Here is a 20742-nt window from a genome sequence, read left to right as displayed (position 1 = left end):
CAATTCAGACCTGTCACCAATTGAAAACATTTGGCACATTGTGAAATGAAATACATGACAAAGGAGACCCTGAACTGTTGAGCAGCTGCAATCCTATATCAAGCAAGAATGGGAATACATTCCACTTTCAAAACTACAGGAATTGATCTCTTCAGTTCCCAAACCCTTACAGAGTATTGTTAAAAGAAGAGGTGATACAACACACTGGTAAACATACTCCTGTTGATGGCATCAAATTCAATACGGGTGTGTATTTTTCCAGAAATAATAACATTTCTCAGTTTCAACATTTTATATGTTGTCTTTGTACTATTTTCAGTTAAATACAGGGATAAATGATTTGCACATCATTGCGTTCTGTTTTATTTGCATTTTATGCAGCATCCCAACTTTCCTGGAAACAAGGTTATATTGTGAGGAATTGTAAACCATGATCGAATTTAATTAAATTGGTAATTCAGTCAAGTTGATTGTTAGCTTACATTTCAATTTTTTATACCATAAATGTTAGAATTTTTCAATATTTTTATTTTGCTGAACCTTCACTTGATATACCTCATGCCAAAGTATATAGAATCACAGCAACTTAGTTTTTATAACTGCTTCATTTGTCATCACACTGTGGCACACAAACTGTGTAAAACGGCAAGGAATTAACTTCAACAAATTCAACAAAAACAAAAGATTCACCTAATGTCAAAAGATGACTTTAGAAAAGCTTGGTCAGTCAGTGTTCACTCCAGCCCATAGCAAAATGTGTAACATTGCAAAAAAATACTTTAACACTGCATAACAACATGCTTAGGGACCCCAAAAGACTAGATGTGGGAGGAGGTGACAATGGATTTGATATAAAAGAAAGTACCAAACGAAAAAAAAGACAGGGAGGCAAAGAATCAACCTGGGCCGCTGGTAAGATTTTCTTCTGTCCTTTTTGTAACGGCATATAAACTACTGCGCTGTTGACTTGTGTTTTAAATTTTCTGTTTGGTCACAATTTAAACAAAACATATATTTTGTGACTACGTATACTACTCATGAAAAGTTTTAGAACCCCTCAATTGATCCAGTTTCTATCGCAATCCATGCAGTTTAGTCCAATCATGTTAAGCTGTGCTTGAAGCTGTTGTCCTGTGAGCCGCCTGTCCAACAAGCTGTTGACTCTCAGAAATGTGTCTTCCGATTCGGTTTTGGCCTTGGGTCTGCCGGAGCTCTTCCTGTCAGAGTTTAAACCAGTTTCCAAGTGCCTTTTGATGGTGTAGGAAACTGTACTCACTGACACTGACTTTCTTTGCAATTAATATGAAGGAAAGACCTACACGTTACAGGGTTATAATTGTCTCAATTCCAACACTGCTTTCATACAGACAGAGGGTTTGTATCTAATCAACAAACATAGAGACACCTGCAGGAATTTCAACTTTCAAGGGCTTAATTGACTTCCTTTGCTGCACAACAGCTGTAAGTTGTTAATTCATCAAAAGGTGTTTTTACCTGAAAGTCTTTTGGTAACCAAAACCATTTTTTTAACCTGTCAGTTTACAGTTTATCTTTGTACCATTTCAGGTTATTCACTGGACTCGAACTGCTTAAATAAAAACCAAAAACAGGATTTTAATTAATTTAATAGTAATTTTAATAGTAAATTAAATGTAACTGACCGAGGCTGTTCGTTAGCAGAGCTGAAGCAGAATCGGGGAAAGCCAATATGAAGTTCGTCACTGTCACGGTTGTGGGATGAAGAGGACACAGGCGCAGAGTAGAGGTAGGTAAGGTAATCCATTTAATACAAAATAAAGAATGCAGGACTCCAACAAAACAAAAAGCAGCAACCAGTGACGTGGGTATTCCTTACACAGGATAAACAAAACCAAAATGAACCACGCCTTGGGGCCTACAAACTAAACTTAAATAGGGTCCCCAATTGGAGGCAATGACTAACACCTGCCTCCAATTGGGGAAACCAAAAAAAGGAGTAGAGGTGGCTAAAGGCCACCTCCTGTCCTGTCCTGGCTATGCCCCGAGCCCAGCGCAGAGATGGCTAGGGGCACAGCCAGGACGTGACAGTACCCCCCCCCAAAGGCGCGGGCTCCCGACCGCAAGACCGGGACGACCATACCCGGACCGGCGGAGGCTCAGCGCCCGGAGCCGCCGGCACAGGCCGGGGAGGCGGAGCCGCAGGGACAGGCCAGGGAGGCAGAGGGTCAGGAGACGGGAGAGCCGGCGGAGGGACAGGAACCGGCAGGAGAGCCGGCGGCGGGTCGACAGCCGGCGGAGAAGCAGGAGCCGGGGGAACCGGCGGAGGGTCGACAGCCGGCGGAGGAGCAGGAGCCGGGGGAGCCGGTGGAGGAATAGGAGACGGGGAAACCGGCGGAGGGTCAGGAGCCGGCGGAAGAGCCGGCGGAGGAGCAGGAGACGGGGGAGCCGGCGGGGGAATAGGAGCCGGCGGAGGAGCAGGAGCCGGGGGAGGCGGCGGAGGGTCCGGAGCCGGCGGGAGAGCCGGCGGAGGAGTAGGAGACGGGGGAGCCGGCGGGGGAATAGGAGCCGGCGGAGGAGCAGGAGCCGGGGGAGGCGGCGGAGGGTCCAGAGCCGGCGGAAGAGCCGGCGGAGGAGCAGGAGATGGGGAAACCGGCGGAGGGTCAGGAGCCGGCGGAAGAGCCGGCGGAGGAGTAGGAGCCGGCGGAGGAGCAGGAGACGGGGGAGCCGGCGGGGGAATAGGAGCCGGTGGAGGAGCAGGAGCCGGGGGAGCCGGCGGAGGGTCCGGAGCCGGCGGAAGAGCCGGCGGAGGAGTAGGAGCCGGGGGAGCCGGCGGAGGAATAGGAGACGGGGGAGCCGGCGGAGTGTCAGGAGCCTGCGGAAGAGCCGGCGGAGGAGTAGGAGACGGGGAAACCGGTGGAGGGTCAGGAGCCGGCGGAAGAGCCGGCGGAGGAGTAGGAGCCGGCGGAGGAGCAGGAGCCGGTGGAGGAGCAGGAGCCGGGGGAGCCGGCGGAGGGTCCGGAGCCGGCGGAAGGGCCGGCGGTGGGTCCGGAGCCGGCGGAAGAGTCGGCGGAAGAGCCGGCGGAGGGTCCGGAGCCGGCGGAAGAGCCGGCGGAGGAGTAGGAGCCGGGCGAGCTGGCGGAGGAATAGGAGCAGGCAGAGGAATAGGAGACGGGGGAGCCGGCGGGGGAATAGGAGCCGGTGGAGGAGCAGGAGCCGGGGAAGCCGGCGGAGGGTCCGGAGCCGGCGGGAGAGCCGGCGGAGGAGTAGGAGCCGGGGGAGCCGGCGGAGGAATAGGAGCCGGCAGAGGAATAGGAGCCGGCAGCAGGTCGGCAGCCGGCGGAGGAGCAGGAGCCGGGGGAGCCGGCGGAGGGTTGACGGCCGGCGGGGGAGCAGGAGCCGGCGGAGGAGCAGGAGACGGGGGAGCCGGCGGGGGAATAGGAGCCGGTGGAGGAGCAGGAGCCGGGGGAGCCGGCGGAGGGTCAGAACCCTGTGGGAGAGCCGGCGAAGGAGCCGGAGACAGGGAAGCCGGCGGAGGGTCAGGGAGAGCCGGCGGAGGGTCAGGGAGAGCCGGGACAGGCGAGGGCGCCGCTGAGGCCGGGACAGGCGAGGGCGCCGCTGAGGCCGGGACAGGCGAGGGCGCCGCTGAGGCCGGGACAGGCGAGGGCGCCGTAGGACGATGCGGGGGCTCCTGGGCAGGTGAAGGCGCTGCGGGACAAGGCGGCCAGTCCACCGCGGGCTCGGGCGGCGGCCAGTCATCCGCGGCCTCGTGCGGCGGCGGCCAGTCATCCGCGGCCTCGGGCGGCCAGTCAACCGCTGGCTCGGGCGGCGGCGGCCAGTCATCCGCGGCCCCGGGCGGCGGCGGCCAGTCATCCGCGGGCCCGGGCGGCGGCGGCGGCCAGTCATCCGCGGGCCCGGGCGGCGGCGGCCAGTCATCCGCGGGCCCGGGCGGCGGCGGCCAGTCATCCGCGGGCCCGGGCGGCGGCGGCCAGTCATCCGCGGGCCCGGGCGGCGCCGGCCAGTCATCCGCGGGCCCGGGCGGCGGCGGCCAGTCATCCGCGGGCCCGGGCGGCGGCGGCCAGTCATCCGCGGGCCCGGGCGGCGGCGGCCAGTCATCCGCAGGCCCGGGCGGCGGCCAGTCCACGGCGGGTCCTGGCGGCGGCGAAAACAGGGCAGCGGGAGGAGCTGGCGGCTGAGGCCACTGGGCAGCGGGTGGAGCTGGCGGCTGAGGCCACTGGGCAGCGGGTGGAGCTGGCGGCTGAGGCCACTGGGCAGCGGGAGGAGCTGGCGGCTGAGGCCACTGGGCAGCGGGAGGAGCTGGCGGCTGAGGCCACTGGGCAGCGGGAGGAGCTGGCGGCTGAGGCCACTGGGCAGCGGGTGGAGCTGGCGGCTGAGGCCACTGGGCAGCGGGTGGAGCTGGCGGCTGAGGCCACTGGGCAGCGGGAGGAGCTGGCGGCTGAGGCCACTGGGCAGCGGGAGGAGCTGGCGGCTGAGGCCACTGGGCAGCGGGTGGAGCTGGCGGCTGAGGCCACTGGGCAGCGGGTGGAGCTGGCGGCTGAGGCCACTGGGCAGCGGGTGGAGCTGGCGGCGGAGGCCACTGGGCAGCGGGAGGAGCTGGCGGCGGAGGCCACTGGGCAGCGGGAGGAGCTGGCGGCTGCGGCCACTGGGCAGCGGGAGGAGCTGGCGGCTGCGGCCACTGGGCAGCGGGTGGAGCTGGCGGCTGAGGCCACTGGGCAGCGGGAGGAGCTGGCGGCTGCGGCCACTGGGCAGCGGGAGGAGCTGGCGGCTGCGGCCACTGGGCAGCGGGGGGCACTGGCAGCGCTGACTGCGTCTCCCAGGCAGCGGGGAACGCTGGCTGCGGCTCCCAAGCAGCGGGGGGCGCTGGCTGCGGCTCCCAAGCAGCGGGGGACGCTGGCTGCGGCTCCCAAGCAGCGGGGAGCGCTGGCTGCGGCTCCCAGGCAGCGGGGGACGCTGGCTGCGGCTCCCGGGCAGCAGGGGGCGCTGGCGGCGCTGGCTGCGGCTCCCAGGCAGCGGGGGGCGCTGGCTGCGGCTCCCGGGCAGCAGGGGGCGCTGGCGGCGCTGGCTGCGGCTCCCAGGCAGCGGGGGACGCTGGCTGCAGCTCCCAAGCAGCGGGGGGCGCTGGCTGCGGCTCCCAAGCAGCAGGGGTTGCTGGCGGCGCTGGCTGCGGCTCCCAGGGAGCGGGGAGCGCTGGCTGCGGCTCCCGGGCAGCAGGGGGCGCTGGCTGCGGCTCCCAGGCAGCGGGGGGCGCTGGCTGCGGCTCCCAGGCAGCGGGGGGCGCTGGCAGCGCTGGCTGCGGCTCCCAGGGAGCGGGGAGCGCTGGCTGCGGCTCCCGGGCAGCGGGGGGCGCTGGCGGCGCTGACTGCGGCTCCCAGGGAGCGGGGAGCGCTGGCTGCGGCTCCCGGGCAGCGGGGGGCGCAGGCTGCGGCTTCCGGGCAGCGGGGGGCGCAGGCTGCGGCTCCCGGGCAGTGTGGGGCGCTGGCGGCGCCGGCTGCGGCTCCCGGGCAGCAGGGGGCGCTGGCTGCGAGAAACGGTACGGCGGGTCCCGATAGCCCCACCAGTCCTCACATCTCCCAACATCAGGGAAAGCCCTCATAGGCCCCCCCGGCGTTGTTGCCCGACGCCTAGGAGCTGGCACCGGGCAGGGCTGGGGCACCTGGACTACCCCACACGTGAGCACGGGTGGCACGGCCGCGTCCTTCCATTCCGCCTGCCCCCACAGCACCCCGCCAAGAAATTCTTGGGGCGGACACACGGAGGTTTGCTTACGTCGCCTCCGTCGACGTCTCCTCCGGGGTGGATGCTGTGGAGGCCCGGTGTGCCGCAGAGGACAGTAGGGGTTCTCCTCCTCCTCGGTGTCGCTGTCCGGCCAACCGAGGAGTTCCCCTACCGTCCATTTCTGCTGTGTCTCTTGGTGGTGGTTCATTCTGTCACGGTTGTGGGATGAAGAGGACACAGGCGCAGAGTAGAGGTAGGTAAGGTAATCCATTTAATACAAAATAAAGAATGCAGGACTCCAACAAAACAAAAAGCAGCAACCAGTGACGTGGGTATTCCTTACACAGGATAAACAAAACCAAAATGAACCACGCCTTGGGGCCTACAAACTAAACTTAAATAGGGTCCCCAATTGGAGGCAATGACTAACACCTGCCTCCAATTGGGGAAACCAAAAAAAGGAGTAGAGGTGGCTAAAGGCCACCTCCTGTCCTGTCCTGGCTATGCCCCGAGCCCAGCGCAGAGATGGCTAGGGGCACAGCCAGGACGTGACAGTCACCTTGACTGTGATTATGTCATTGCTCGGGACAAACATGGCGTTGGTCTTAAACAGAAAAACAGGTATGCAAGAAGCCTTGACATTAACATTATTGGTTTTGATGGTGATGGGGTGACAATAAAATGCATTGACATTTACAGTTTTGGTTTTGAGGATGATGGGGTGACAGTAAAAAACAATAAAATTTGCAGGATATTTAAACAAACCTTCCGATTAATTTCATTTTTTTGAAGCCAAACATTTTCTTAGCAATTTTATATCCAAATCAAAAGAATCACATCATTCAGTTTGCCAATAATTGGAAAAATATAAAATTGGCCTTCTTACAGATAAACTACCTAACCAAAAAAGGTATCGAATCCAATTACATTGGTGTCATTACCTCATTATACCTTAGGTGGCGCTGCCGTCCCATTAGATGTCCAGGAGGTTGCTTGTGAAATGCCCCGAGCCTGTAACATGAGCAAATACAGTGACTGGTACAGAGTGGGATCCACCTGTGTCAAGTACTTCAAGACTCCTCTCAACTTCAGTATGGCTGAGGTGGCTAACATTGCACATTACATTACACAGTTACGCAAACAAGTGCAGACATTTTCACTCTTTTCACAATGTGCCCAACATGGGAATCGAAACTACAGCCCAGGCAAACAGCATGCTCTGCCAACTGGATAGAAATGAGGATATAAATACATTATAAGACTATCACATATAGCATGTTATTCATCTACCCGTAAAACTGTAAAATGTGTTCAAGCCCAGTTGATCCAATGTCTTAGCTTGGTCTCACTCACTCTCCCTGACTCTCCCTGTCGCTCTTCACATCAACTTCCTTCAGATGGAGTGCAGGTCTGCTGCCCCCAGTGGCCACCTGGTGTCAGTGCACAACTGCATGGACAACTCGGATCTCCTCTGCCTGGTGAAGAAGCATAACCCCCAGAACCTTCGCTTCTGGCTGGGCGGATTTGAACTCTTCCAGGTGGGATGGAGAGATTGATGAAGAGAAGGCGAGAGTTCGACTTACAAGCTATTTTCTTACCGCCTGTTTTTCTCCTCTCTTCCCCTCTGCCCCTTCCCTCTCCTCCTTACAGTCTGGTCAGTATATGTGGACGGACGGGTCCAAATGGGATTTCGAAGAGTGGACCCCAGGAGAGCCCATCTCACGGTGGAAGAACCGCGAGGACTGTGTGGAAATGAACTGGAGCCGTAAGAGATTCAGAGAGGGCTGAATGGGGGGGGGGGGTAAAAAGAGAGAGGGGTTTTACATGCAGCTATGATGTGTGGATGTTTTTTCATTTCCATTATTGTTGTCTCGTTTTCCACACGGCCTTCACCTTTCAATAAGGACTTACATCTTTTGGAAAGAATTCATACCGTAGAAAAAAATGAAGCCAAACGCACGGTTCTTAAAAAGTGCTTTAAACGGAGGGGCCGAGTGTGAAAACACTCTGACATGTGAGATATGTAGGAACGAGGGGGGAAGTTGAGAGGACTGACATAGAGGAGCGATGGTACTTAGAACGCACATTGACACATCTCCCTCTTGCCTTCCTCTACTTTACTTCTCTAAGATGTCGGGAAGTGGAACGATGACGCCTGTTCCAGAAAGAAGGGATACATGTGTGCCTTCAAGCATTCTCATTCTTCCTTGGACGGAGCTGTTTGAAATGGTACCCTAATCCACACATAGTGCACACATTTTGACCGAAGTCCTATAGGCGGTGCAATGGAAAGGGTCCCATGTGACCCCCATCCAGCTTTCTGACACTGAAACCGAACCACGGATGGGTGTCTGCTTCAAGCCAACTAAAAAAAACATATAAATAAAGTGTTAAGCAATTGAAAACTGTAGTTTTTGTTTGTTTATTTGCAAACTTGAGCTTTTTGGCAGAATCAAACAAGGGCATGAGAAATATTTGTGACATTATTTATTTTTTGTTGTGGTTAGGTAGATTTAGATACTATGAAATATTACATAGTAATATTATATATGAAATATAACAGTTCGTGGTTGGTTACATGCTAAATTTTTTATTACACGTAAAACATTCACTATGAAAGTATGGCAGGTAAAATGTGAAATATTAGTAATGTTAGCTACAGGTCTAGGATCAGCTTCCCCTCCCCGACTGCTAATCTCACACATTAGTGGGGAAAAAGCTAAAACTTCCTCAATATCGACATTTAGGGGGGGAATTCACTTATAGAGGTGGATATGAATCAACTTAGATGTAATGCCATTTAACACGCAACCATTTCAAAGTAGTGAACCAGGTTGGGATTTCAGATGGGTTTTTAAGATCATATCACATGACTCCAAATGGGCCAGCAACTAGCCAATGAAAGACAATTGATTACATCAAAATCCATATTGCCTCAATAACATTGCCTGTGTTCGCACAATAAAGAGACACATTTACACATGACATCTCCAGCCAACTCAGAGTTTGCCATACTAATAGATTTGCAGCCGAACCTCCAAAATTGCCATTTCCCCTTAGAACATGCCATCTGATTGGCTCTCTTAGCCATATTGACCAATGGAGAATGCCCCGGAGTCGTTTGACCGATTCCCGACCGCAATCAGCTCTCTACTCCGATACAGCCCGTTGCTGGATATGGACCTCTTAATCTGCGTGTCGGATACCTAATGGAGCAATGGATGGACAGAGAGAGACAGGGAAAATGTATTTATTGAAATGGATACGCATCACAGTTGGTTATATCCTGTTTTGTAGTTTTGTTGTATGAGCCCAATTCAATCAAACCTCACATCACAGCTTTTACGCAGAAGCTAATTCTACTGGTGGCCCAGTGATCTCACCGGCTGATCATGAGTTGTATATAAAACCTATAACTACAACTGGGGTGATTCCCTAACAGGCCTGGGTTCAGATTTGCAGGTGTGTGGACAGGATCAAAATAGTAATAAAAACGTAGCGAGAAGCACAGTTTTGGTGTTGAATCAGTCCTAACCCAAGTCCACTCAAGTCATTTTAGCTCAATTGCCATTTGCCATCATTCCATGACTTTACTGCGAGTTTCCAGTCTTCCTCTGGTACCGCATCATGTTCAAGGCAAGACACAGTAGGATTGCTGACCTGGTATCAGTTTAGCCTTTAAGACCACAACGTGTAGGAGTCAAATGGACCGACTTAAACAGATCCGAGGTCCTCCCACATCTACAGTGTGTACTAATATGCTGGGTTGTTGTCTTGCCTTAAAATTTACCTCCTCAAACTTCTTAGCCTTGTATTGCTCCGCCCCCTTCAGGAAGTTCAAAAGTATTATGTCACAAAGGACAGTGCCCTGCAAAGAAACAGAAAGTTAAAGCTGTATGACAGAACAGAATGGGACCGAACAAGGAGGATTTCTTTTTTTGTTAGAGGGAACTTCAGTTAACAAGATTGTAGGGAACACACACAGAGATGTTCAATATTTAGAAAACTAGCCTAAAGACTGTGCTGATGTTGTGTACATGACTTTTCTACAAAATACTGTGTGTAAAAATTGTATAACTAGTTTTCATTAGGAAGGCAGATGTCAGAATCCAACTAATTTCTCCACATGTTAATTGCGTACGGAATACTGATATGCAAATCACATTGTATATTTTTTTCCGGTTGCCTTGGCCAGCTAACAGAGCTCCCTCGGGGTCAGGAAAGGAAGAGACTGAAAGAAGTGCTCACCACACCAACGGACGTGAAGGCAGCCACCATGTTGATGAGGGTCGGGATCATGTCAAACTTCCCTGCCTGGAAGAAACACGAGTTATGCAGAGATAAACATGTACACGTATGCACACTTACCACACGGGATAGATAGACGTGTTTTAAACCCAGACACGCCACCGTACCCAATCACAGGTTTCCATTTTTTAACCCGGGGCGACCTGAAAAATGACTCCCTATCCCCTAACCCTCAACCAAACCTTTATGACTAACCTTAATCTAAACCCTAAGGGCCGGTTAATCCAGACGTGGATTAAGCCTAGTCAAGGACAAAATAAATTCTAGTTCAATGGAAAACTCCATTGAGCTTGTTCAGTCCGAAACCAGGCTTAATCTGTGTCTGCGAAAACCGGTCCAAATTGTCTGAACCCAAAACTAACCCCAATTCCAACTCCAATAGTAAACCCCTAACTCCGACATTAAATCCCAGTTCTAACTCGGATTATAAGTTTCACCCAAAACCTAACCTCTGCAAATAGCCTTTGTCCTTGTTGGAACTGGTTAAGAACCACCTGGTCCCGACAGGCACTAAAACCCGGATCAGACAGACAGGAAACGAAAAACTCACATTTCCATTGACCAGCACGTCAAACCGGATGGCGGTGGCCTTGATCAGAGTACGATAGTCAGTGCCGTTGTCCATCTTGTAGTACTTGGCGTACCTATCAGCAACACGCCCCAAAAGAGAATCAGGACCTGGCATGTGCCGGAGCGGCAACACCGCCCGCCACTCAAGGTCGATGAGCGGAAGGTCAAAGGTCTCGGATGCGAAAAGTCAAAAGTACCTGAAGTTGTACCCGACGGAGACCTGGTTCTTCTCCGACATGGCATCCAGACGGGTGAAGGAGTAGGAGGGGCTACACTTGTCCTCTGACTTGTCCAGGTCGCACACCCAGCCAATTTTAATTCCTATCACCCCTCCCTGAGAGCCAGGTGGGGATGAGGAAATACACGGTTGTCACCCCAAAAAAAACCTGAATCTGGTATTTCTCACTCTCTTCATGACTTAGTTAGAATATGCAAAATGACTAGCGTGGATGGAAAGAACTGGATGGTTTAATGTGGACGATGATCTGGTGAGGAATACCTAGTCGTACCTTTTGTGCCAGCTTGGTGAAGTTCTGTTGGGCATAACGGATGACGTCCCCCACCTTGAAGATGGGGCAGTAGGTGTTGTTCTCCTGGTCAAAGTTACACGTGTTGATGTATTGAGTAGTTATGGTAGGCAGGAAGTTGCCCCTGAGACACAAGACAGGGTGAAAGAGACAGGATAATTAAGGCCTTAGAGAGAGGGAGAGAGGGGGGAGGGCAGAAGGAAGTGAGGAGAGAGACGTTGTAATGTAAAGCGTTATAATCACCACCAGCACTCACTTTGTAAAGTTGAAGAGAGGGAAACGGATGCTGTTCTTGATGAAGATTGTGAAGTTCTCCACCTCCATCATGGGAGACCTGAGGAAAGGTACACCAATGTATATTACATTATATATTATTATGGGGGATTGATAGTTAAGGTCTATAGCGATTTCTTCTTTACTATACTGACATGTTAGCAATCTGTGTATGTGTACACAGGTACAGTGGATATAAAAAGTCTACACACCCCTGTTAAAATCCCAGGTAAAAGAATGAGACAAAGATAAATCATGTCAGAACTTTTGTTGAAAAAGTTGAAAAATTCAATTGAAAAACAAACTGAAATATTTGAGGGTGAAAAATAAAACATAAAACTCACAATAACCTGGTTGCATAAGTGTGCACACCCTTAAACTAATACTTTGTTGAAGCACCTTTTGATTTTATTACAGCACTCAGTCTTTTTGGGTAGGAGTCACATCTTGATGATATTTACCCACTCTTCTTTGCAATAGCGCTCCAAATCTGTCATATTGCGCGGACATCTCCTGTGCACATCCCTCTTCAGATCACCCCACAGATGTTCAATTGGATTCAGGTTTGGGCTCTGGCTGGGCCATTCCAAAATGTTAATCTTCTTCTGGTGAAGCCTTGCTTTTATGGATTTGGATGTGTGCTTTGGGTCTTTATCGTGCTGAAAGGTGAACTTCATCTTCAGCTTTATAACGGACACCTGAAGGTTTTGTGCCAAAATTGCATGGTATATGGAACTGTTCATAATTCCCTCCACCTTGACCAAGGCCCCGGTTTCCAGCTGAGGAAAAACAGCCCCAACGCATGATGCTGCCACCACCATGCTTCACTGTGGGTATGGTACGGGAGATATGAAGAATACGGGAGATTGTTGTCACATACAGCACACAGCCAGTACTTGTCAGAAATTCCTGAAGTTCCTTTAATGTTGCTGTAGGCCTCTTGGAAGCCTCCTTGACCAGTTTTCTTCTTGTCTTTTCATCAATTTTGGAGGGAAGTCCATTTCTTGGTAATGTCTCTAATGTGCCATATTTTCTTCACTTGATGATGACTGTCTTCACTGTGTTCCATGGTATATATAATGCTTTGGAAAATGTTTTGTACCCTTCTCCTGACTGATATCTTTCAACAATGAGATTCCTCTGATGCTTTGGAAGCTCTCTGCGGACCATGGCTTTTTCTCTGAGATGCAACTAAGAAAATGTCAGGAAAATCCTACTAGAACTAAGCAGGTGTGTAATGATGTCTACTTAACATGAGTTTGAATGTGATTAGTTAATTCTGAACACAGCCACATTTCCAGTTATAAGAGGGTGTGCATACTTATGCAACCAGGTTTTTGTAAGGTTTATTATTTTTTCCCCCTAGAAGATTTCAGTTTGTTTTTCAATTGAATTGTTCACATTACAGGTCACATTAAAAGTGGAAAATGTTCTGACATGATTTGTCTCATTCTTTTACATCACAAAAACCTGGCATTTTAACAGGGGTGTGTAGACTTTTAATACCCACTGTATGTATAGATGTTTGTATGTGAACACATTTATGTATATGAGTGTGTATGTGTACATGGATGTACAGGTGTGTGTGTATGTGAACACGTATGTACAGGTGTGTATGTATGTGTACACATGCATTTATAGGTGTGTGTATGTATGTTTATGTGTATATGTGAGTGTGGGGGGGGGGTACATCATTTTCTGAAGAAATGTGGGTTTGTGTATTGGATGTGAAGCGTATGTGTATACATGTACATGCATTGTAAAGTGTGTGTGTTTGTGCATTATGAAGCTAATTAGGAATGTATTAGAGAAGTACTGTTAATATTTGGCCTGTAACCCCTCATTGAAAAAAAAAGATGATCAAATAAAAACATGGCTGGAAAAAAAACAAAAAAACAAATGTATATTACAATACTGATAAGAACCTTTTTACATGTACATGTTTGTCATTTAGCAGACACTCGTCCAGAGCCACTTACAGTAAGTGCATACATTTTAAAAGAGCTATGTGAAACAACCACACTGCTTAGTGGGAAGTGCATTCTAATCAATGGATTAGTTAATCGGCAAGTCATTGCTGGAAAGAAGACCATACAAATAATAAACATAAAGCATGAGACTGAGCTGCAGTAATCAAGACGTGAGAAGACAAGTGCCTAGATAGGTTTTTGGGACCAAAATGTATTTCCATACAAAATACTTTCATTGTCCTTGATCTGTCAGAGGACTTCTGTACAAATAAACACAGACTCACGTCTTCACGTCATCAATTTCCGCAGGGCACCAGCCTTTTATCTCACAGGTGTTATGAGTGTTGTTGAAAGGAACACACCTGCCCGTTGGAAGACCTGAGAAATAAAGAGGGACATTAGTGAGAAAGAGAGCGAAAATAGACAGAAGAGGAAAAAAATAAACTGGGAAGACAGAGGGACAGAGGGACTTTCACCCCTTCGTCTTTTCTGAAGGCCGATTCGGCTCTTCGCGGCAGCAACTCCCAGCGGTCCCGGCGGAGTGGCAGACTGAGACGCTTCTTCCCATCGCACTTCTAATAACACCCCTCGCTCAAACCAGGAAGTCAGCTGGGACAAATGAGCTTGGGTGGGAGTGCCCCTCCGGTTAACAACCACAATTTGCAAGAGCGCGACCTGCTAAGGGCACACCGTGGTTAGTCACCCTTATCTGACCATCCTCACTCTGGACGGAGCTTAGATGATGCTGAGGCAATTTGAACCGACCCACGTGCACCAACCTGTACAGGACTCGGTAATGCTGCAACCAAAGAATGGGCCTGGTGTGTCAGTGGCACACGCCGGAGGCCAACAATTCCTTTCCTTACATTCGTTCCTCACATTCCAAATACAAATGACCTAAATGACAGGCCGCTTTGGCATTTATTAGGAATTCCTATCTTTATTGGCAAAATAGTTGAGCGATCAAATGAGCAAACACTGGATTCGAATGACAGTATCTCACAAAAGTGAGTACATCCCTCACAGGTTGCCACTGGATAACAGCACATTTACACTGTTATACAAGCTGTACACTCACTACTTTACATAGTAGCAAAGTGTCATTTCTTCAGTGTTGTCACATGAAAAGATATAATCAAATATTTACAGAAATGTGAGGGGTGTACTCACTTCTGTGAGATACTGAAGGAGGCCAGTGTAGATGAAAATGCATGTGCTCTAGAGCCTAGGCCAAAGAGGAGGAAATAGACTCGTGTAAATAGACCTTTCCATGTCACCGACTTGGCCTTTGATGAAGATAATGATTAGAGGATATGAGTAGAGCCAAAAGCGTTTTCTCTCTCAAGAAACATATTTGAAACAGCGTCACTCCAAAACAGTAAAGATAGTCAGGCAGCCATAACAAACATAATTTGTTTATAATCCATATAAATTGAATGGCATATAGCCTGGGTATGTCAGCCGAAACATTTCTCACATGACCTCTATCATAAGAACCAGCGGCTTACTCAGAAATGAGTTGGTATTGAGTTGGTAAATTTTACCACTCAAATCGTCAATAAATGATCACATAAAACACAGAAGGTTAAAACTGCACACGAACAATGTAACGCCTAATTGTTCGGACCTAGCATTGACTTATTACTATGATGACGTAATGGTCCAGCACTTCACCGTCATGTAGAGATATCACCAAGAAACAGGGAAATGACGTTTTTGACTGCCCTAGTACCTTAAGGAATGGGGAGGAAAAACATCACAAGCAGCGGGTGACTGCAAAACTGGTGATGCATTTTGCTGTATTATAAAACTTCACATTCATGTTTTGGCTACCCTTGTTTGAACTTCATTGGGTAAGGTGTACTAACTATTATTTAATTGCTCTGTTTCCCTTGCTCCACAAGAGCTGCAGTGTTTGAGGGTAGATATTAACAATGTTTTGTGGGTAACACAAAACCGTTGCCATGGCGTTCAGAGAACGGTGTACTAATTATCGCTGAGTTCCAACGGCTCTTACGCACAGTGCATTATCATCATTTTCAAAATGTGTGGATTTTTCACCCTCGTGATGTGGAGATTTATCACCAATCACATTTTTGACTGCCCTAGTGCCTTAAGGAATGAGGAAGAATAAGAAGAAAGTGACAGAAAAATGTTGCGTCTCACCATTTCCTCCAGCCTTGTTGAGGAACCTGGTGCAGTTGTCGTTATGCGTACATATAAACTTCTTCTCACTCTGTGGTGTCAGACAGGCCAGAGTAAGATTAACGTATCACTCCAAGGTTCACTATTAGCCAGGTATTTCAATTACCTCAAATACATTTGTAACTAAATAAATGATTATATTACAATTCAAGCACGAAAATATATAATGTACATGAATTAATGTTTTTTTTCAAAGAAAATTGTAAAACCCAAGTCTGCAAAAAAAAATGCATGAGACAGACAAACAGACAGGAGAGAGGAAGGAAAAAGCAAGTTGGGAAAAGAAAGATAAAAAGAGATGTAGAAAACGAAATAGATGGAGAATAAGAGAGAAAAGGAGAGAAAGGGATATTGAGAGACAATATGCATTCTGTCCTGATTAAGAAAACGAAAGAGAGATACACAGAGATACGTAGAGAGATACATAGAGAGATACACGGATAGATACATAGAGAGATACATAGAGAGATGGAGAGAAAGATACATAGAGAGATACATAGAGAGATGGAGAGAAAGATACATAGAGAGATACATAGAGAGATGGAGAGAAAGATACATAGAGAGATACATAGAGAGATGGAGAGAAAGATACATAGAGAGAAACATAAAGAGATGGAGAGAAAGATACACAGAGAGATGGAGAGAAAGATACATAGAGAGAAACATAAAGAGATGGAGAGAAAGATACATAGAGAGATGGAGAGAAAGAGGGACATAGTTAGAGAACATGGTACAGTGGTTTGACAAGAGATTGGATATTTTGAGGCGTCTCACCTCAGGACATTCTCCCTGCATTTGGTTTTCTGTGGTGATTACTTTTGTGATGATGCAGAACACAGAGGCCCCCTGTCAGGGCATGTACACACACACAATATCATCACAAATGATACAGACATGTTTGTTATTATGTGAGTTTTTTATGATCCAGTCCTCCTGGACAACGACCGAAAAATAACGAGCAAACAGAGGAGAGTCACTACAACAACCAAACAAACGCATATTAACCAATGGAAAAGGCCTCCAGGAACATAAGGAATCAAAACATCAAACAACTACAGTGTGTGTGTGTGTCGTGTTACCTGGGATGGAGTGACATATTCTGCTACGTCCATGACTCTGTTGTTAGACAGCCCAAATCCTTTGACTTTTGTCATCACAGAGGACTCTATGGCCGTGTCCCTGATCTGATATGCCTGCTCGTGTACAAACACCCACCTGAGAAACATACAAGCCCACACGGAGAGACGGCGAGAGAATGATGAGAAAGTTAGAGAGAGATAAGGAGAACAAAAAAGAAACATACAGGCCCACAAAAAGATACAGCACCAAGTCAGAGACAGAGATACAGAGAGAAAGAAACTGAGACAAAGATATATATATATACAGTGGGGCGAAAAAGTATTTAGTCAGCCACCAATTGTGCAAGTTCTCCCACTTAAAAAGATGAGAGAGGCCTGACATTTTCATCATAGGTACATTTCAACTATGAGAGACACAATGAGAAAGAAAATCCTGAAAATCACATTGTAGGATTTTTAATGAATTTATTAGATAATAGATTTTCAACTTCCTCCAAAGATTTTCTATTTGGTTGAGATCTGGTGACTGGCTAGGCCACTCCAGGACTTTGAAATGCTTCTTATGAAGCCACTCCTTCGTTGCCCGGGGTGGTGTGTTTGGGATCATTGTCATGCTGAAAGACCCAGCCACGTTTCATCTTCAATGCCCTTGCTGATGGAAGGAGGTTTTCACTCAAAATCACGGATCAGTCGTCCTGGTCCCTTTGCAGAAAAACAGCCCCAAAGCATGATGTTTCCACCCCCATGCTTCACAGTAGGTATGGTGTTCTTTGGATGCAACTCAGCATTCTTTCTCCTCCAAACACGACGAGTTGAGGTTTTACCAAAAAGTTATATTTTGGTTTCATCTGACCATATGACATTCTCCCATTCCTCTTCTGGACCATCCAAATGCTCTCTAGCAAACCTCAGAGAGGCCTGGACATGTACTGGCTTAAGCAGGGGAACACGTCTGGCATTGCAGGATTTGAGTCCCTGGCGGCGTAGTGTGTTACTGATGGTAGCCTTTGTTACTTTGGTCCAAGTTCTCTGCAGGTCATTCACTAGGTCCTCCCGTGAGGTTCTGGGATTTTGCTCACCGATCTTGTGATAATTTTGACCCCACGGGGTGAGATCTTGTGTGGAACCCCGGATTGAGGGAGATTATCAGTGGTCTTGGATGTCTTCCATTTTCTTATAATTGCTCCCAAAGTTAATTTCTTCACACCAAGCTGCTTACCTATTGCAGATTCAGTCTTCCCATCCTGGTGCAGGTCTACAATTTTGTTTCTGGTGTCCTTTGACAGCTCTTTGGTCTTGGCCATAGTGGAGTTTGGAGTGTGACTGTTTGAGGTTGTGGACAGGTGTCTTTTATATTGATAACAAGTTCAAACAGGTGCCATTAATACAGGTAACGAGTGGAGGACAAAGGAGCCTCTTAAAGAAGAAGTTACAGGTCTGTGAGAGCCAGAAATCTTGCTTGTTTGTAGGTGACCAAATACTTCTTTTACAGAGGAATTTACCAATAAATTCATAAAAAATCCTACAATGTGATTTTCTGGATTTTGTTTTCTAATTTTAACTATGATGAAAATTACAGGCCTCTCTCATCTTTTTAAGTGGGAGAACTTGCACAATTGGTCGCTGACTAAATACATTTTTGCCCCACTGTATATATATAGATATACAGGCAAAGACATGCTATTTGTGTACACTTAGTATTTTTCTTATTTTCCACTAGCGTTGGGAATGTAAACAAATGTTTCCTATGCCAATAAAGGCTTTTCAATTAAAATGTATTTGAGAAATACCAATGGGAAAATCATGTAATGATTATGTCATTGTAATGATTATTCCTACCTATAAGTATTTGATATTAGATAATATAACAACTGTAATTGATGGTCTACGAGGTTTGGATGACTGATTACAGACCGCAGTAAAGTTTTTCTTATGTGAAGACATTAAGAAATTTCTCAGAAGTTTAAAAACCATTGAAAATACCTATTTTAGGCTGAAAAGACACTGAACACCATTTTAATTTTAAAACTTGTTTTTTGTTAATTGGTTGTTGGAATCCCAAACAATTGGACCGAAAAAACACACCATTAGTCTAATTTTAAATGCACCATTCTGGAGATCCAGACGGGGTAACGGTACTGACCCGATGAAGTAGATGATGATGAGGAGCTGCACGACTCGATTGATGATTCCGATGGTCCAGCTCTTCACCACCACAGACTTAGTGGTCTCGTAGGTGAAGAAGTCTGTGATGCACGACCACATCCTGGTGTTCAGCCGACCGGGCACAGCCAGTGAATCCAACTAGTCTGTCACTGACCCCAAAGCTCTGGAACAGTCCAGAAGGTGCCTCTGTAGTGTTTCTACGTGAGCTAGTTATCCGGCCACACATCAAGGCCAAGCTTCTTTCTAGGCGTGTTTGTTTCCCTACATGCTAAAACAGTTTTTTGTATCCAAAAAGCAACCTAACTACTTCTTTCAATATGGTCCAAATAACTGACTTCAGTCTCAATGATGTTACAGCATCCTTCCTTAGTCCATCCCTCCCTCTCTCTCTCTCCCTCCCCACCCTCCCTCCCTCCCTCCCTCCCTCCTCCTACTCATCTTTCCATCCCCATACCCAATCAACTCTCTCCTCGCTGTCTTATCTAACTCCTTTTTGTGTCCATTTAAGATGATAAAAGGTCTGGTGGTGGAAAAACACAAATGAACTACCATTGTAGTATTATTTGAGATATCTGGCAACACACACATCACACACACACACACACTCCACAAAGAGGCAGTTGTCTAGATATCGGTGTCAGTGGAACCAGTGTTCTATTTAACCTCTGGGGTTTGAGATGCTGCGTGCTGTTAATACACGAGCAATCACACACACACACACATAAACAAAATAAAAAAATCTAATGAAATCAATTAAATTTCATTAAAGTGTAATAAATGCTGACTGGCCTATAGGAGGAAAGGTGGAAAGATCCCACCATCACCCAATGTCTTCAATCCACAGAGCAAACACACTTAGATTCTTATTGTTATTTCCTAGATCCGCTAACCTAATCTACAGTATGGGAAACCCTTACTGAGGAAAGGGGAGGGGAGGGAGAAACACCACAGAAAAGCAACTGAAGGATTGCCAGAGTTCACACTAAGTCATGTAGGGAGAAATAGACTAGATTGATAGATAGTCCATTTCCTGACTGATTCCAGTCAGTTGTGTTAGGATCCTCGGTAAAATGACACCCTGTTTCCGTTTTCTCTCAGACAGATATTATAGTTCTCATACCATGAAAGGCTCTAGTTTCCAGCCGAATCTCTATGCAGTATATCACTAAACAGAAAAAAATACAAAGACTAATCTGAGTAAGTCTTGACAGTATTCTGAGAAATGCTACATGTCGTATAACCACCAGTGTCACTGTGTACTACAAATGGGACAGCAGCATTGACAAATTGTGTTTGTACGTGTTAGTGAGTGTATGTGTGGTTGTGTGACAAGTGTGCGTGCGAGCTAAAGGGTGTGTTCCTCTGAGCGTGTGTGCATGGGTAGATCTTTGCTAAAGATCTCTAAGGTGCAGGTAGGATAGCGATTTTAAAAGTGTCTCATCCCTGATGTTTATGCATAACGGCACAGGAAGTCAAAACATATCCTATTACACAAATGACTTTTAAGGAGAAGTTACCCTAATTGACCATTTCCTAATTCTTTGCCTGATCAGTGGTTAACACCTTAGGTCAAGAAGTCAATTCACTTCTTTTATGCATCCTAGTATGTATTGATTATTTAACCGTGTCTACTTATCAAATGGACCTTTGTTTCTTCTACACTGCTCTACTTAAGGTTACAGCGGCTCTCAAAATTATTCTCCTCCCTTGGTCTTTTCCACACTTTAATGTGTAACATGCAAGCAAAATGGTTTTAATAAGATGTTGTTGCCAGTGATTTTCATGTAACAATTGTCACAGAGAACAAGGAAATCTGCAAATTGTTCCAAGGTTTTGGAAAAGTGTTCACTACTTTGCTGTGACACACCGGAATGAGCTGTGGTGTATCTCATTCAGGTGTCATATTAGTCGTTTTACATAAAGATCCCATTC

At 47.8% G+C, this 20742-nt stretch overlaps 3 protein-coding genes across 3 annotated transcripts; 1 reads left to right on the top strand and 2 right to left on the bottom strand.

Moving 5' to 3' along the window:
* Positions 1 to 2359: 2359 nt before the first annotated feature.
* Positions 2360 to 3451, bottom strand: LOC117594141 (vegetative cell wall protein gp1-like; the record flags this gene model as incomplete). The annotated part of the gene is made up of 1 exon (XM_034291227.1): positions 2360 to 3451. A coding segment is annotated over one exon (1092 nt), but the record flags the coding sequence as incomplete, so codon positions are not given.
* Positions 3452 to 6275: 2824 nt separating this feature from the next.
* Positions 6276 to 8072, top strand: LOC117594140 (C-type lectin lectoxin-Thr1-like). Its single transcript, XM_034291226.1, has 5 exons — positions 6276 to 6333; positions 6669 to 6814; positions 7110 to 7250; positions 7363 to 7477; positions 7843 to 8072. The coding sequence occupies exons 1-5, from the start codon at positions 6285 to 6287 to the stop codon at positions 7935 to 7937; spliced, it is 546 nt and encodes a 181-aa protein (XP_034147117.1). The 5' UTR covers positions 6276 to 6284; the 3' UTR covers positions 7938 to 8072.
* Positions 8073 to 8217: 145 nt separating this feature from the next.
* On the bottom strand, positions 8218 to 19182 carry LOC117592754 (P2X purinoceptor 3-like). The gene is made up of 12 exons (XM_034291064.1): positions 18788 to 19182; positions 16645 to 16780; positions 16340 to 16411; positions 15527 to 15596; positions 13645 to 13738; positions 11374 to 11451; positions 11100 to 11241; positions 10788 to 10924; positions 10571 to 10664; positions 9961 to 10026; positions 9503 to 9580; positions 8218 to 8918 (listed from the first exon to the last, which is right to left on the bottom strand). Exons 1-12 carry the CDS (start codon positions 18907 to 18909, stop codon positions 8796 to 8798), a joined length of 1212 nt encoding a protein of 403 aa, XP_034146955.1. The 5' UTR covers positions 18910 to 19182; the 3' UTR covers positions 8218 to 8795.
* Between the last annotated feature and the right edge of the window lie 1560 nt (positions 19183 to 20742).

Source organism: Esox lucius, chromosome 25 (genome assembly GCF_011004845.1).
Source record: "Esox lucius isolate fEsoLuc1 chromosome 25, fEsoLuc1.pri, whole genome shotgun sequence".
Classification (NCBI taxonomy): domain Eukaryota; kingdom Metazoa; phylum Chordata; class Actinopteri; order Esociformes; family Esocidae; genus Esox; species Esox lucius.
This window is presented reverse-complemented; position numbering and strand designations above follow the sequence as displayed.

What these genes read in the sequence shown, in the direction of transcription:
- LOC117592754 (XM_034291064.1), bottom strand. Translation starts at nt 18,909, where the DNA reads ATGTGGTCGTGCATCACAGACTTCTTCACCTACGAGACCACTAAGTCT. An exon ending in ACGTGCTGGTCAATGGAAAT is followed by an intron (nt 10,027 to 10,570) that starts GTGAGTTTTTCG and finishes TGTTTCTTCCAG; the next exon opens with GCAGGGAAGTTTGACATGAT. An exon ending in CCTTCACGTCCGTTGGTGTG is followed by an intron (nt 9,581 to 9,960) that starts GTGAGCACTTCT and finishes GTTTCTTTGCAG; the next exon opens with GGCACTGTCCTTTGTGACAT.
- LOC117594140 (XM_034291226.1), top strand. Translation starts at nt 6,285, where the DNA reads ATGTCATTGCTCGGGACAAACATGGCGTTGGTCTTAAACAGAAAAACA. An exon ending in GGTCTTAAACAGAAAAACAG is followed by an intron (nt 6,334 to 6,668) that starts GTATGCAAGAAG and finishes ATTATACCTTAG; the next exon opens with GTGGCGCTGCCGTCCCATTA. An exon ending in GCGGATTTGAACTCTTCCAG is followed by an intron (nt 7,251 to 7,362) that starts GTGGGATGGAGA and finishes TCCTCCTTACAG; the next exon opens with TCTGGTCAGTATATGTGGAC.